Genomic DNA, 12,439 nt, shown 5'->3' with positions numbered 1-12,439 from the left:
GGAACCTACAGTTCTACCTGGGGGAACCTACAGTTCTACCTGGAGGAACCTACAGTTCTACCTGGGGGAACCTACGATTGTACCTCCCTCTCAGGAACTATAACCCCAGTTTAATGACAGGTTTTAGATGAAATGAGGTTCTGCAGCGATCCACTGACCTGCAGCTGTGAGGTTCTGCTAATAATTACTGCTGTTATTAAAACAAGTCAAACAGGTTCTGGTTCTGATTCTTGCTGCTCTGCCTACAGAACAGGTTCTGTTTCAGTTTAGATGGAACAAACGCTTTTGTTTCAGGAGTTTGTTGAAGCTGAACGTGAAGCTCATTAAAAAGGAACTAAATCGACTCACCTGGTTCTTATTTTACTAACATCTGATCAAATCCTTGTTCTAGAATCTAGAAGAACAGTCTCACCTGTTCTCACCTGTTCTCACCTGTTCTCACCTGTTCTCACCCGGTTCCCTGAGGTCCTGATCAACCAACAGTCATTAAAAATCCAGTTTTTCTCATTTTGATCAAATCAAACCAACATTTAGCTTCACTGGAAGCTGTTTAAGTCCTGAAGATGTTCCAGAACGACTTGTTACCTGGTTCTGCTGTAGAACAGAACCTGCAGGGAGGAGGGTTCTGTTCTGAACAGAACCGGGTCAGAGATGCATCAAGCAGAGGTTCAGAAGTGCAGCTGGATTTCCTGCAAACAATAAAACGGATGAATGTTTGACTCGGACGGTTTTATGTCTGTGGTTCTGGAGCCGGAGAACGTTCCTGCAGATCTCCAGCATCATCGGGTTCTTCTCTGAGCTGATGCAATGTGACGTTGAAGTGATGCATTCTGGGAGTTTTCCAGTCAACCCTGGAGGAATGCATATCACCCGCCGCCTCTCTGTCAGCCCTCAGAGTCTGTGCTGGGGATGACCCTCAGCTACCACCACGCCAGGTTTTAATGTGGCGGCCATCTTGAATCCAGTAAGTTCAAATCCGTCCAGCAGCTCATGAGATATTTTGCTAACAGGCAGACAGTGAAACAGACGGAAGATTTAAAGGTTTGTTCTTCTAAAAGGTCCGGTTCTGCAGGACTGACCCGGTTCTCTGATGGGTTCTGCTTCCTTCGGATCAGAACCAGATTCTGACCCCAGATATCTTTTCTTTTCCTTGTGTTTGTTGTGGTTTAATGAGTTTTAACCCTTTAACTCTCATGTGTTCATCATGAAACAAACCTTAGTGTTTAAGTTGCTATGAACACATGAACCCATCTGATTGGACGGCAGAAAGTTGAACCTCAGCCGTGAGAAGACTTTTTGTTCTGAATTCACACGTTCACAGGTTAGGGGTGGGGGTTCAAACCTGCGGATCTGTAGCCTCCGCTCCACCGCTCCGCCCTATCATCTGGTTCTGCTGAGTCACTGTGACTGAGCTGCTGCTGCTCAGCTGAAGGGAGGAAAACTTTCACCAACTCCAACTTCAAACATGAAAAACACGACGATCACCCGAGGGCGATAATGTCTTCACCTCGCGTCTGTTAGCAAAATATCTCATGAACCAGTGGATTTCATTGTTTCAGGAAATAATCCCTGGATGAACGTCTACAACTGACTAACCTTTGGAGCCGACCTGATTCAAGATGGCTGCCACAGCCAACAAAGTGGCTTCAGATATTGGGCTGATATTTGGTGGTAGTAGCTGAGAGTCTGACTCTGGGAGCTCTGGGAACTAGCAGCTCATTTATCATCATTTTTAAGGTTTTACTTTGAAGGCGTGGCCGGAAACGCAGCGGGCGATAAGCATTCAGCACAGAAGGACAAATGAAACACTTTGATGTTTACAACAATAATTTATTGACACTATACAGAACAATTATCGGGTCGTTTCTCTCTGACATTAACGAACATCTGGTACCAAACAGGAAGGTTCTGCTGAAGCGGGTCGAGAGTGGGCTGAAACCCCACCAGTTGAGCAGAAGCATTTCCGCACACTGAGTGTCAAAGAGTCCTAGTTTGTGCAGAAAGGATTCTGTTAGACTGATGGGGGGCAGTTCTGGAGCGGTTCTGGAGCGGTTCTGGGGCGGTTCTGGAGCATTTATTTGGTCAGGGACTTGACGATCTCCAGCTCCTCCACTGGCTTCCACTGCTGGTTGAAGTTGAGAAGCTGCAGGAAGAGGATGGGAATGTGGAGAATGAGTGTGTCTGCAGGTGGAGCAGGTGGAGCAGGTGGAGACACGAAGCTCCGTCTATATGTGAGGTAACATGAGACACGCTGTCCCCGAGGTAAACAACCATGACTCTGCAGATTTCTGTCCCAACATGATAAATACAGTCAGAGGTTACCTTCTGGGGTTTACTGGGGTCCAGCCTCTCCCATGGTTCTGGGTTTGAGGTCTTGTTCAGACTGCAGACAGGATTAAACCTTTTAGATGAAGAGTTTTTGTAAAACAGGAAGAATAAGAGTGAAACTCACATCACGTCAGGTTTAGTAAACAGAAAGTAGAGACACGCAGAGGTGGCACCTGTCGCAGCAAAAGCCATGAAGCCGACCAGAGGAATGAGCTACAAAACAAACATGAAATCATCTTTAAAGATGCAAAACAACAACAACAACAATTACACATCCTCGCTGGGACTCACCTCCTTCCTCTTCCTCAACATTTGGAAAAAAGACATTTTTCAAATCGTTCAAACACCTACAGAGGAGAGAGGTTTGAGTGAGGAGTAAACATCCTGAGCATCAGTAGGAGGACGGAGGAGGACCGATCAGAGACGGGTCTCAGCCCGGGTCTCAGCCCTGGTCTCAGCCCTGGTCTCAGCCCTGGTCCCAGCCCAGGTCTCAGCCCTGGTCTCAGCCTGGGTCTCTTACCTGCAGCTCTGAAGTCCCTGACGTCTCTGAGTCCCGAGGAGCGAAGCAGCAGCTGATGAAGGCTGGGCGGGAGGCTGGACGAGGTGAAAGGCACGTAGACAGATGTAGCTTCCTGTATTGTAATGCACCACTGAAGGGCAAAACATCCACTTAATGATGATCAATAGTCCTTCAGCGTGCAGCGCCCCCCGGTGGTCAGACTGAGGAACTGAGCTGCAGCCAGAATCAGGTCACTTTAAAACTCCAGACAATAAGAACAAGAAAGGCTGGCAGTTCAGTTTTATTGGTTTTATTTGTGTTTTAATACATGAGTAGAGAAGGTTTGATCATCTGGGAGGAGTCAGATAAGCTTTAATCTGCTGAGCGCTCAGAGAAGGACTCATTTTACTCAGACAACGGAGGAAATGTGAGCGTTTGATGCTCGACGCCTCCATGTTCTCTTCGAGTAATGCCAGAAGAGCAGCCTGGAAAAGACAAAAATAAAACTGAACTCCTGTGAGTGTGAGATCTGGATTCACGTGCAGCTTTTACACGTTTACCTCTTTGCAGAGATTTTCCAGGTCAGCTCCGGAGTAAAGTTCAGTCTGTGCAGCCAGCTCCATCAGACACACGTCAGCATCAACAGGCATGGACGAGGTTCGGACCTGCAGGACGGACCGTCGGGCCTGGAGACACCAGACGATGCAGCTGTGAGGTCAGCTCATCACAGAAGCTCCTCCTCATAATGGAAGGTTTACCTGTAGGTCAGGTGGGGGGACATAGATGATGTGGTCCACCCTGCCCGGCCTGAGGAGGGCGCTGTCCAAACACTCAGGTCTGTTAGTGGCAGCAACAACCATCACGTCCTTGTTGCAGACCTCCTGAAGGTCCAGCTGGAAGAAAACAGGAACAACTTAGAACCGAGTCCTGCTGTTCCGATCAGAGGTCACGTGACGTTGGTACGACCTCGTCCTGCTTGTGAAGCTCCTCCCCTCCCCCCGCCTGCAGGATCTTCTCCGTTCCTCTCCTCTCCAGGGTCTTCAGGCCGATCCCGTCCATCTCATTCAGGAGCACGGACAGCAGACGGGTCTGAACGCCGTTAGGACTCTGGGTGTTGGACCGCGAGCCGATCAGAGAGTCGATCTCATCCAAGAACAGGATGCAGGGCGCGCAGGCCCGGGCCTGAGCAAACAGCTGCGGGAGCACAGCCAGGTTCAGGTGTTTCAGGGTGAAACAAACAGGAAGTAAACAGGAAGGGAAGTACCTGAGCCAAAGCTTTCTCGGAGTCTCCGACGTAAGGAGAGTACAGCTCAGCACCGCTGATGGACAGGAAGGCACAGCCAGCCGACGTGGCCGCAGCTCTGACCAGAGTGGTTTTTGCACATCCAGGAGGTCCATAAAGCAGAACGCCGCGGGGCCGGCTCAGGCCCAGACGCACAAACGCCTCGGGGTGTCTCAGAGGCCACTCGATGCTCTTTGAGAAGAAAAATAATCGTTTACCTTCGATTTGCATAAGACAAGAAGTCAGAATTCAGCTGATTTCTCCACCTGTCTCAGTTTGAGTTTGACTTCCTCCAAACCTCCGATCTGCTCCCAAAGCAGCGGGAAGATCTCCGTCCTGCCCAGGCTGCTCCTCAGGCAGGAGGGGCGCACCGACTTCAGAGCCTCCAGGAAGTGTTTCAGGTCCACCTGCTGGTGTCCTGAACCCTGCAGAGGCCGAGAAACACACAACAGGGTCAGAAAACACACAACAGGGTCATAGAAACACACAACGGGGTCAGAAAAACACACAACAGGGTCAGAAAACACACAACAGGGTCAGAAAAACACACAACAGGGTCAGAAAAACACACAACAGGGTCAGAAAACACACAACAGAGTCTTAACGAGCACTTCCTGTATTCAGACTCGTTATCAGGACCTCGTTAGGACAGTCTCACTGAACATTCTTCTTCCTGCAGTTTAATCAGTGGTTGACTGAATAACTTTTAAATATTCCAACAGAACTGATCCCTGATCTGCCTGAGCAGCAGCTCCACTATCTCCTCCTGACCTCTCAGAAGCTCTTCAGGGTTTACCTTCACGTTTTCCCTCACAGCGTTCATGGCAGCTTCTCTGCACAGAGCGCTGAGATCCGCTCCCACGTATCCCGCCGTGATCTGAGAAAGTTCTGCCAGGTCCAGACCGGGACCCACGGGCATCTTCTGGCACAGAACGGACAGGATGGACCTCCTCTGCTGCAGCGTGGGAGCTCCGATGATCACCTGCAGGAGGCCAACGCTCACACACCAGAACTCTCGGGCTCTTTGGTTTTATCTGAACGCTGAGAAGAACAACCAGCTCACCTCCCTGTCAAACCTGCCGGGCCGCCGCAGAGCCGGGTCCAGGCTGTCCGCTCGGTTGGTGGCTCCTACGATCAGGAACCGATCGGACCGGTCCATCCCGTCCATCAGCGTGAGCAGCTGAGCCACCAGCCGGGTCTCTGGAGCCGACGACCCGCTTCTCCTCGGGAACAGGGAGTCCAGCTCGTCCAGGAAGAGGACGCAGGGACCTTCCTCTGCTGCAGACTGAGCGCGCTCAAACACGGCCCGAAGCGTCTCCTCGCTCTCACCGGGCCGCGACCCGACGATCTGAAAAACCGGGTTTCCATCAACGGACTCACAGAATTCTTCATCTTTAAATCAACACAATAATTCATCAGGAATATAGATTTTTAAACACAAGCCTTCGTACCGCCGGTCCTCGGACCACCACCAGGACGGCCCCCACCTCCTGGACCACCTTTTGGACCAACAGGGTCTTTCCGACTCCCGGAGGCCCGATCAGGAGGACCCCTCTGGGACAGGAGACCCCCAGAGACCTCAGGGTGTTGGGGTAGAGCAGAGGCAGCTGCAGCATGTCTCTCAGGGACGTCCTCACCTGCAGGGGACAACAACATGGAAGGACATGAGACAAAAGGTCTCAGTGTGGAAGAACTCAGGTTTTTTTATACACCTGACCTCCTCCAGTCCTCCCAGCGGGGGGGTCTGCTGGTCCTGGAGCTGACTCTTATAGAGCCGGACTGTCTGGACCTTAGAAACCTCCACAGACGTTTTTGAGGTGATTAAACCAGAACCACCCGAATCTGGACTAAGATGGTCCAGGACAACATATCTAATCTGTGTCTCATAATCCTCCAGGTTGACCACAAAGCCCTGATGGACAGAAACCCCCTTCAGCAGCTCCTTCACGAGCTCATGGACAACCCGAGCAGAGGTTCTCCTGAAATCCGGACTCTGGACCAGAACCGTGACTGAGACCGCCTTCAGTTTGGGGCAGGGTACGGGTCTCAGCTGACTCGGGTCCAGGATCAGCTGTGAGGGGACCTGAGACATCAGCCCGGGGCTGAAACACTTCAGGTCCATCTGCAGGAAGTCCTCCGTCAGGTCCGAGCGAGGCCAGGCGGTGCAGAGGCAGCTGCCCCCGGGGACAGGGACCAGCAGCGGGGAGCCCAGCCTCAGACCCAGCGCCGACATCAGACCCGGACCCAGCCTGAGCCTCTGAGAACCCCGGTCCGAAGGGTCCACAGACACAAGCCTCAGAGACCGCATTGGTCATCAGAGCCCAGCGGAACCTGCAGAAAAACCCCAAAACAGAACCAGAATTTTGACACTTTAGCTACATGCTAACTAGCTAACCGGCTGTTTACAATCAAAACTTAATTTAACTGCGTTAACTACAGCTGCATTAACATAGTTTACTATAGTTCAGTAAAGCTGCGATGAACTGGCATGTTAGATAAAGGTTCAGACAATAACTTTTAACTTTTAATAGTTATTATCAGACACGAAACGACTAATGTTTACAAAAAGCATGTGGCGTCTGCTGAAAAAAGATGGCCAACAAAAACCTTTCCCTGAGCTGAGCAACAGGAAGGTTCCGCCATTCATTTATTTATATATCACTGTATTTTAAATTTGAGAAGGGTTGGCTTTATTTTTTAAAGCTTTTTATGAGGTTATCACAATATAAAGTTGTATTCAATCAGTTTCAAACACAAACATTTATGTTGGAAATTTATTATGAAGTCCCTGAAGTGCATTTGGTGATTTTTATTTATATCGTTATGACGCTATTTAAAAAATATTTAGCCTAAAGCTTAATTTAAAAATGTCACCAATCAGGATTTAAGAGGCTATGTTAAAGCGTGATAACCTTTCAGTAAATGAGCACAGGGAAAGATGTTGGTTGTCCAACCTTTTGATATTTTTTCCTGACGCTCTGGCGCCACCTAGTGGACAGGAAAACAAACAACACTGAGTCTAAACTGGAACAGACGCAGGTAATCTCCAGTAATGTTTTTATTTTCTTTAAAATGTAAAAATTATTTTGTAATGATTAAACAAAGTATCACGAGAACAGCATCGGGCGCGTACCTTTAGTAAAACAACCTATTGTTTGTTCCTGATGGTACGTTCAGGTGTCTTTGGTTCACAGGTGAACCAGGAGCTCATCAGGAGGGAGGTCACGTGACATCTATTTATACATAAATGAGCATCAGCGGCAGGCCGTGAAGGATTCTGGGTAAAGAACGTCTCACAGGTGAACCTGCTGTTTCCTGAGAATAAAATAATTATTAACAAGTCTCTCATTTTCAGACCCAATCAGAAGGTTTGTTTTATTTTATTTTTAGAATTAGGTCTTATGTTCATCTTAATAATTAATGGAAAATCAGAGTTTCTGTTCTCCTGACTTTTATTTTTCCTAACTTTAAATTGTGTAGCTGTTGTATTTGACCCCTGACCCCCCCAGCAGGTCAGACTTGGCTCAGCCCGTCTCCCTCTGCCGTCAGAACTCCAGATCTCGCGAACAGTCCTGCAGTGTGTAATCCCCCTGTGAGTGTGTGTGAGTGTGTGTGTGTGTGTGTGTGTGGCAGCCTGCAGGCCTCAGACTGTGGCTGACCCACTGAGGGGGGGACTCAGAATGCTCCGTGTTGTCTGACAGAAGCGTCTCCGTGTTCACAGTGAAGAAGCAGCCGGAGTCTCAGGACCACCATGTCGACCCTCCTGCGCTGCGTCTCCAGCTCCTGTCTGTCTCTGTCCCTGTCTCAGAGGACGCTCCAGCAGAAACCTCTCAGCAGGAGGACCTTCAGGACCTTCCCGGTGTTATGGGACCAAACGGCCTCCAGAGGTAGGAACCGTGAGGCCGTCTCTGAGAGGCTCTGTGGCCCAGTTTGAGTCGAGGTGAGGATTTCTGACAGTCTGTGTTTGGCTCCGAGGAGTGGAAACCTGCGGTTGGTTGGTTTGGAAGAAAGCATCTGAGCTGCTAACACGGAGCAGACAGGAGGTCAGTTAAAGGTGACCTGTTGAATCTCAGCTGCCGGCTGACAGATTTCATTCTCACACGTTTGTTCCTCAGCCGGCCTGCAGGCTGTTTGCCACAGAGTGTTTGTGGACGTTTTCTGAGACTCTGAGCTTTAAAGTTTAAATCCTGAGTGTGTGTCGAAGAGCAGGCCTCTCTGCGTGCGCGCGCGCGCATGTGTGTGTGGCTCAGAGCCAATCACCTGCTAAATGTGTCGCCATGGCGGCGAGGTCGTTCTGCCATATTTGGAAAGAAGAAATGTGTAACATGATGCCACACACACACACACACACACAAGGAGGAGATGCATTCAAACAGATGAAGTTTTAACAGCTTCCTTTAAAGATCTGAACACCAAACAAAAACAAAACTACGAAATAAATAGTTTGTTTACATTGAGTGCAGACCTGCATTTCAGAGCTGTGTGTGTCTGTGTGTGTTGTGTGTGCGTGCGTGTTCAGGTGTGCCCTACAGAGACCTGGTGGTTGGCGTTCCTAAGGAGACGTTTCAGAACGAGCGCCGCGTGGCGTTGTCTCCTGCGGGGGTCCAGGCTCTCGTCAAACAGGGCTTCAGGGTTCAGGTGGAGAGCGGAGCCGGAGAAGAGTCCAAGTTCTCGGATCAGCAGTACCGAGACGCAGGAGCCACAATTACCGACGTCAGGGGGGCCCTCGGATCGGACCTGGTCCTTAAGGTTCTCCACGTCACTCGTCTGGTTTTTACAGTTTAAACTCACTGAAGCAGAACTTCTGGTTTTTACGCTGGTTCCTTCATGGTTTCAGGTCCGAGCGCCCAGTGTGAGCGAGGCGGACCTCCTGAAGGCCCAGTCCACCTTGGTGAGCTTCATCTACCCAGCACAGAACCCGGACCTGTTGAAGAAGCTGTCGGAAAGGCAGAGCACGGTTCTGGCCATGGACCAGGTGCCCAGAGTCACCATCGCTCAGGGCTACGATGCTCTCAGCTCCATGGCTAACATCGCAGGGTAAAGCACCAGAACCAGAACCAGAACCTGACCTCAGTCCCAGTCAGATGGGTTACTGACCTACTTCCAGTAACCTGTTCCTCCCAGATGAACCCAGTAAAAACGTTAGCTGTTGAATCAAGACATGTTTTATTTTTAGGATCAAATCAGGAGATGTAGAGGAACTCGTCTCTCAGTTTGGACAGATTTTCTCTGTAATTCAGGAAGTTTACCGTTAGAAGCTGCTTCTGAAGGTTTGACACGAGAACCTGAGCGGGACCAGAACTGACCTGCTGGGTTCTTGTTTTGCAGATACAAAGCTGTGGTTCTGGCTGCCAATCACTTCGGCCGGTTCTTTACGGGTCAGATCACAGCTGCAGGAAAAGTTCCTCCGGCCAAGGTACCGATTGGACCGAGAGACTTCTGTCTTTTCAAAATAATGTTGGTTCTGTCCCCAAGTTGTTTGTGGTTCTGTCCTCATGTTGCTGGGTCTGTCCTCATGTTTGTGGTTCTGTCCTCATGTTGTTGGTTCTGTCCTGATGTTGTTGGTTCAGTCCTGAAGTTGTTGGTTCTGTCCCCAGGTTCTGGTCATTGGAGGCGGGGTGGCCGGTTTAGCCGCGGCGGGAGCAGCTAAGTCCATGGGGGCCATAGTGAGAGGATTTGACACCAGGTAAGACATGAAAGCAGAAAATCTCCTCTTGTTTTCAGTCTTGGTGGTTCTGATGAGGAACGGACCGTTTGTTGTGCCATCAGACCTGCGGCTCTGGAGCAGTTTAAGTCGTTTGGGGCGGAGCCTCTGGAGGTGGACATCAAAGAGTCTGGTGAAGGGGTCGGAGGTTACGCCAAAGAGATGTCCAAAGAGTTCATCGAGGCAGAGATGGAGCTTTTCTCCAGGCAGTGCAGAGACGTGGACATCATCATCAGCACGGCTCTGATCCCAGGTCAGGAACAGAAACTACTTTTCTCCAAGCTGTAAGAAATGATTCCTGCTTCACTGACCCTCAGACAGCCTTCAGACTCTCAGCTGAGCTCAAAGTTTTATCTTTTATCTCGTTTTTCTTTTGTTTCAACATCGGACAAAGTTTTAGTTAAACTGTTTAAATTTTATTATCTGAGCTCAGATTCATTATTCATTATTCACCAAAGGCTAAAGGGCAATAATGTTTTTGGTTGTTTCCATGGTTGGACCCGTGGTTTCCATGGTTGGACCTGTGGTTTCCATGGTTGGACCTGTGGTTTCCATGGTTGGACCGGTGGTTTCCATGGTTGGACCGGTGGTTTCCATGGTTGGACCGGTGGTTTCCATGGTTGGACCGGTGGTTTCCATGGTTGGGACCTGTGGTTTCCATGGTTGGACCTGTGGTTTCCACTGCCTCATTGAGCCCAGTCTCAGGCTCTGTTTGGGGTCCAGTTCAGCCTGTAGGTCATTGCTCTCTGAATGCATCTTTTTATGGGATGGATTTGTTGCCTCTTTGTGTCCTGCAGGGAAGCGAGCTCCTGTTTTGATTAAGAAGGAGTTTGTTGAGTCCATGAAGGATGGTTCTGTGGTGGTGGACCTGGCTGCTGAGGCGGGGGGCAACATCGAGACCACCAGACCTGGAGAGCTGCATGTCTACAAGGTGAGCTCTCTGATTGGTTACCCACGAGTCATTCACCTGGAGGAAGTGTTTCAGTGATGTGGGTGTTTTATTAGGGCGTGACACACGTGGGCTACACGGACCTCCCCAGCCTTATGGCCACCCAGGCCAGCACCCTGTACTCCAACAACATCCTGAAGCTCCTGAAGGCCATCAGCCCAGATAAGGAGTGCTTCCACTACGAGCCCACCGAGGACTTCGACTACGGAACCATAGACCACGTCATCCGAGGGACTCTGGTCATGAAGGTTGGCTCTTATTTCTTCTCTGTGTCTCAGCAGGAGCCTTCCCATCCCGTCCCAGCTGGGCCGGATCAAACTGGATCTCAGATTGTTAGGAACATTTCAAAATATAATTTTCCAGGAATTTTGTTTTTGACAGATTGTTTATTTCATTGAAACCATGCGAGCTCTGCAGGACGTATCATCTTACTGTCAGTTAAACAGATTTATCTTTCAGAACCGCTGCTTCAGTCCCCGAGTCTGGGTTTGGGTCCTGATGTCTGCTTCTCACGCAGAATCCGGTTCTCCTGTGTTTCTCTGTGTGCAGGAAGGCAGGAACATGTTCCCAGCACCCCTCCCTAAAACAACCCCCCCGGCTCCGCTCAAACAGAAAACCGTGGCCCAGCTGGAGGCTGAGAAAGCTGCAGCTGTTTCCCCTTTCAGACGAACTTTGACCTCTGCTGGGGTCTACACTGCAGGTCCGACCCGAGCGACCAGAACCGCGAGACGATAATCAGCTCCTCAGTTTGACCTCCAGAGAGAAATGCATATCACCCGCCGGCGTTCAGGGAGGCGGGCCGAAATCAGATTTTATTTGATCTGTTCTGATAATAAATCAAATGTTAAATTGGCTCCAATCAAATATTTAATTTAATTTATTAAATATGAAGCTGAAACAGCCTGAAGCTAACAGGCTGAGCCGAATGACTGCTGCAGTCCAGTGAAGAAGCTGAAACAGAAGCTAAAAGAGGCAAAACTGTAGCTAACAGCTAAAAGAGGCAAAACTGTAGCTGACAGCTAAAAGAGGCAAAACTGTAGCTGACAGCTAAAAGAGGCAAAACTGTAGCTGACAGCTAAAAGCTGCAAAACTGTAGCTAACAGCTAAAAGAGGCAAAACTGTAGCTGACAGCTAAAAGCTGCAAAACTGTAGCTGACAGCTAAAAGCTGCAAAACTGTAGCTAACAGCTAACAGCTAAAAGCTGCAAAACTGTAGCTGACAGCTAAAAGCAGCAAAAGAACAATGAAGAATGTTTCTGAAGGAATTGAATACATCTCAGTCTCTGTGGAGAAAATATTTATAAATCAAGTGAAATATTTTGAAAAGTATAAAAGTTACAAACACCTAAAGTCCAGCAGGGATCAGCTGAAGGTTTTGATGCAGAAGAAGAAAACAGACAACAGAGCAACGACTCGACGTTCAGACGATAAATCTGTCAAATTCCACTTTGATCGGATTAATAAATAAATATTCAATAAAAGAATCCCTCGGAGGAGAACTGAAGCCAGAACTGTTGCTTCCTTCAGCAGGTGTTTATTTGTTTGTTTGTTGAGTGAAGAACCTCCTCAGGTGTGTTTGTCTGTTTTCCAGGTGTCTCCACCTGCCTCGCTCTGGGAATCATCTCTCCCAACGCAGCCTTCACTCAGATGGTCACCACCTTCGGCTTGGCGGGGATAG

General features: G+C 49.3%; 3 protein-coding genes across 3 annotated transcripts in view; 1 reads left to right on the top strand and 2 right to left on the bottom strand.

Annotated features, from left to right (window-relative positions):
- Positions 1 to 1,809: 1,809 nt before the first annotated feature.
- Positions 1,810 to 2,957, bottom strand: lg15h15orf48 (linkage group 15 C15orf48 homolog). The gene is made up of 5 exons (XM_025002888.2): positions 2,849 to 2,957; positions 2,620 to 2,675; positions 2,453 to 2,541; positions 2,323 to 2,383; positions 1,810 to 2,143 (listed from the first exon to the last, which is right to left on the bottom strand). Exons 2-5 carry the CDS (start codon positions 2,653 to 2,655, stop codon positions 2,075 to 2,077), a joined length of 255 nt encoding a protein of 84 aa, XP_024858656.1. The 5' UTR covers positions 2,656 to 2,675; positions 2,849 to 2,957; the 3' UTR covers positions 1,810 to 2,074.
- A 158-nt stretch (positions 2,958 to 3,115) lies between these two features.
- spata5l1 (spermatogenesis associated 5-like 1) lies at positions 3,116 to 6,704 on the bottom strand. Its single transcript, XM_017441384.3, has 10 exons — positions 5,827 to 6,704; positions 5,561 to 5,746; positions 5,173 to 5,457; positions 4,906 to 5,091; positions 4,376 to 4,534; positions 4,092 to 4,301; positions 3,794 to 4,021; positions 3,586 to 3,720; positions 3,388 to 3,513; positions 3,116 to 3,312 (listed from the first exon to the last, which is right to left on the bottom strand). The coding sequence occupies exons 1-10, from the start codon at positions 6,415 to 6,417 to the stop codon at positions 3,175 to 3,177; spliced, it is 2,244 nt and encodes a 747-aa protein (XP_017296873.1). The 5' UTR covers positions 6,418 to 6,704; the 3' UTR covers positions 3,116 to 3,174.
- Positions 6,705 to 7,689: 985 nt separating this feature from the next.
- The window catches only part of nnt2 (nicotinamide nucleotide transhydrogenase 2), an 11,803-nt gene continuing 7,053 nt past the window's right edge, over positions 7,690 to 12,439 (top strand). The window contains exons 1-9 of the mRNA XM_037979859.1: positions 7,690 to 7,996; positions 8,629 to 8,858; positions 8,947 to 9,146; positions 9,438 to 9,525; positions 9,707 to 9,795; positions 9,879 to 10,066; positions 10,611 to 10,744; positions 10,819 to 11,010; positions 11,312 to 11,462. Coding sequence (XP_037835787.1) covers positions 7,861 to 7,996; positions 8,629 to 8,858; positions 8,947 to 9,146; positions 9,438 to 9,525; positions 9,707 to 9,795; positions 9,879 to 10,066; positions 10,611 to 10,744; positions 10,819 to 11,010; positions 11,312 to 11,462 — 1,408 coding nt within the window. The 5' untranslated portion in view covers positions 7,690 to 7,860. The remainder of the gene's footprint in view (positions 7,997 to 8,628; positions 8,859 to 8,946; positions 9,147 to 9,437; positions 9,526 to 9,706; positions 9,796 to 9,878; positions 10,067 to 10,610; positions 10,745 to 10,818; positions 11,011 to 11,311; positions 11,463 to 12,439) is intronic.

Source organism: Kryptolebias marmoratus, linkage group LG15, assembly GCF_001649575.2.
Source record: "Kryptolebias marmoratus isolate JLee-2015 linkage group LG15, ASM164957v2, whole genome shotgun sequence".
Lineage (NCBI taxonomy): Eukaryota > Metazoa > Chordata > Actinopteri > Cyprinodontiformes > Rivulidae > Kryptolebias > Kryptolebias marmoratus.
The sequence above is the reverse complement of the archived record's forward strand: the minus strand, read 5'-3'. Positions and strand labels throughout refer to the sequence as shown.

Excerpts from the sequence above, each read along its gene's own strand:
- lg15h15orf48 (XM_025002888.2), bottom strand. The coding sequence starts at position 2,655 with ATGTCTTTTTTCCAAATGTTGAGGAAGAGGAAGGAG. Across the intron at positions 2,542-2,619 it reads TGTTGAGGAAGAGGAAGGAG|CTCATTCCTCTGGTCGGCTT; the intron begins GTGAGTCCCAGC and ends TTTGTTTTGTAG. Across the intron at positions 2,144-2,322 it reads ACCCCAGTAAACCCCAGAAG|CTTCTCAACTTCAACCAGCA; the intron begins GTAACCTCTGAC and ends CTCTTCCTGCAG.
- spata5l1 (XM_017441384.3), bottom strand. The coding sequence starts at position 6,417 with ATGCGGTCTCTGAGGCTTGTGTCTGTGGACCCTTCGGACCGGGGTTCT. Across the intron at positions 5,458-5,560 it reads TGGTGGTCCGAGGACCGGCG|ATCGTCGGGTCGCGGCCCGG; the intron begins GTACGAAGGCTT and ends CCGGTTTTTCAG. Across the intron at positions 4,302-4,375 it reads TCAAACTCAAACTGAGACAG|AGCATCGAGTGGCCTCTGAG; the intron begins GTGGAGAAATCA and ends TTCTTCTCAAAG.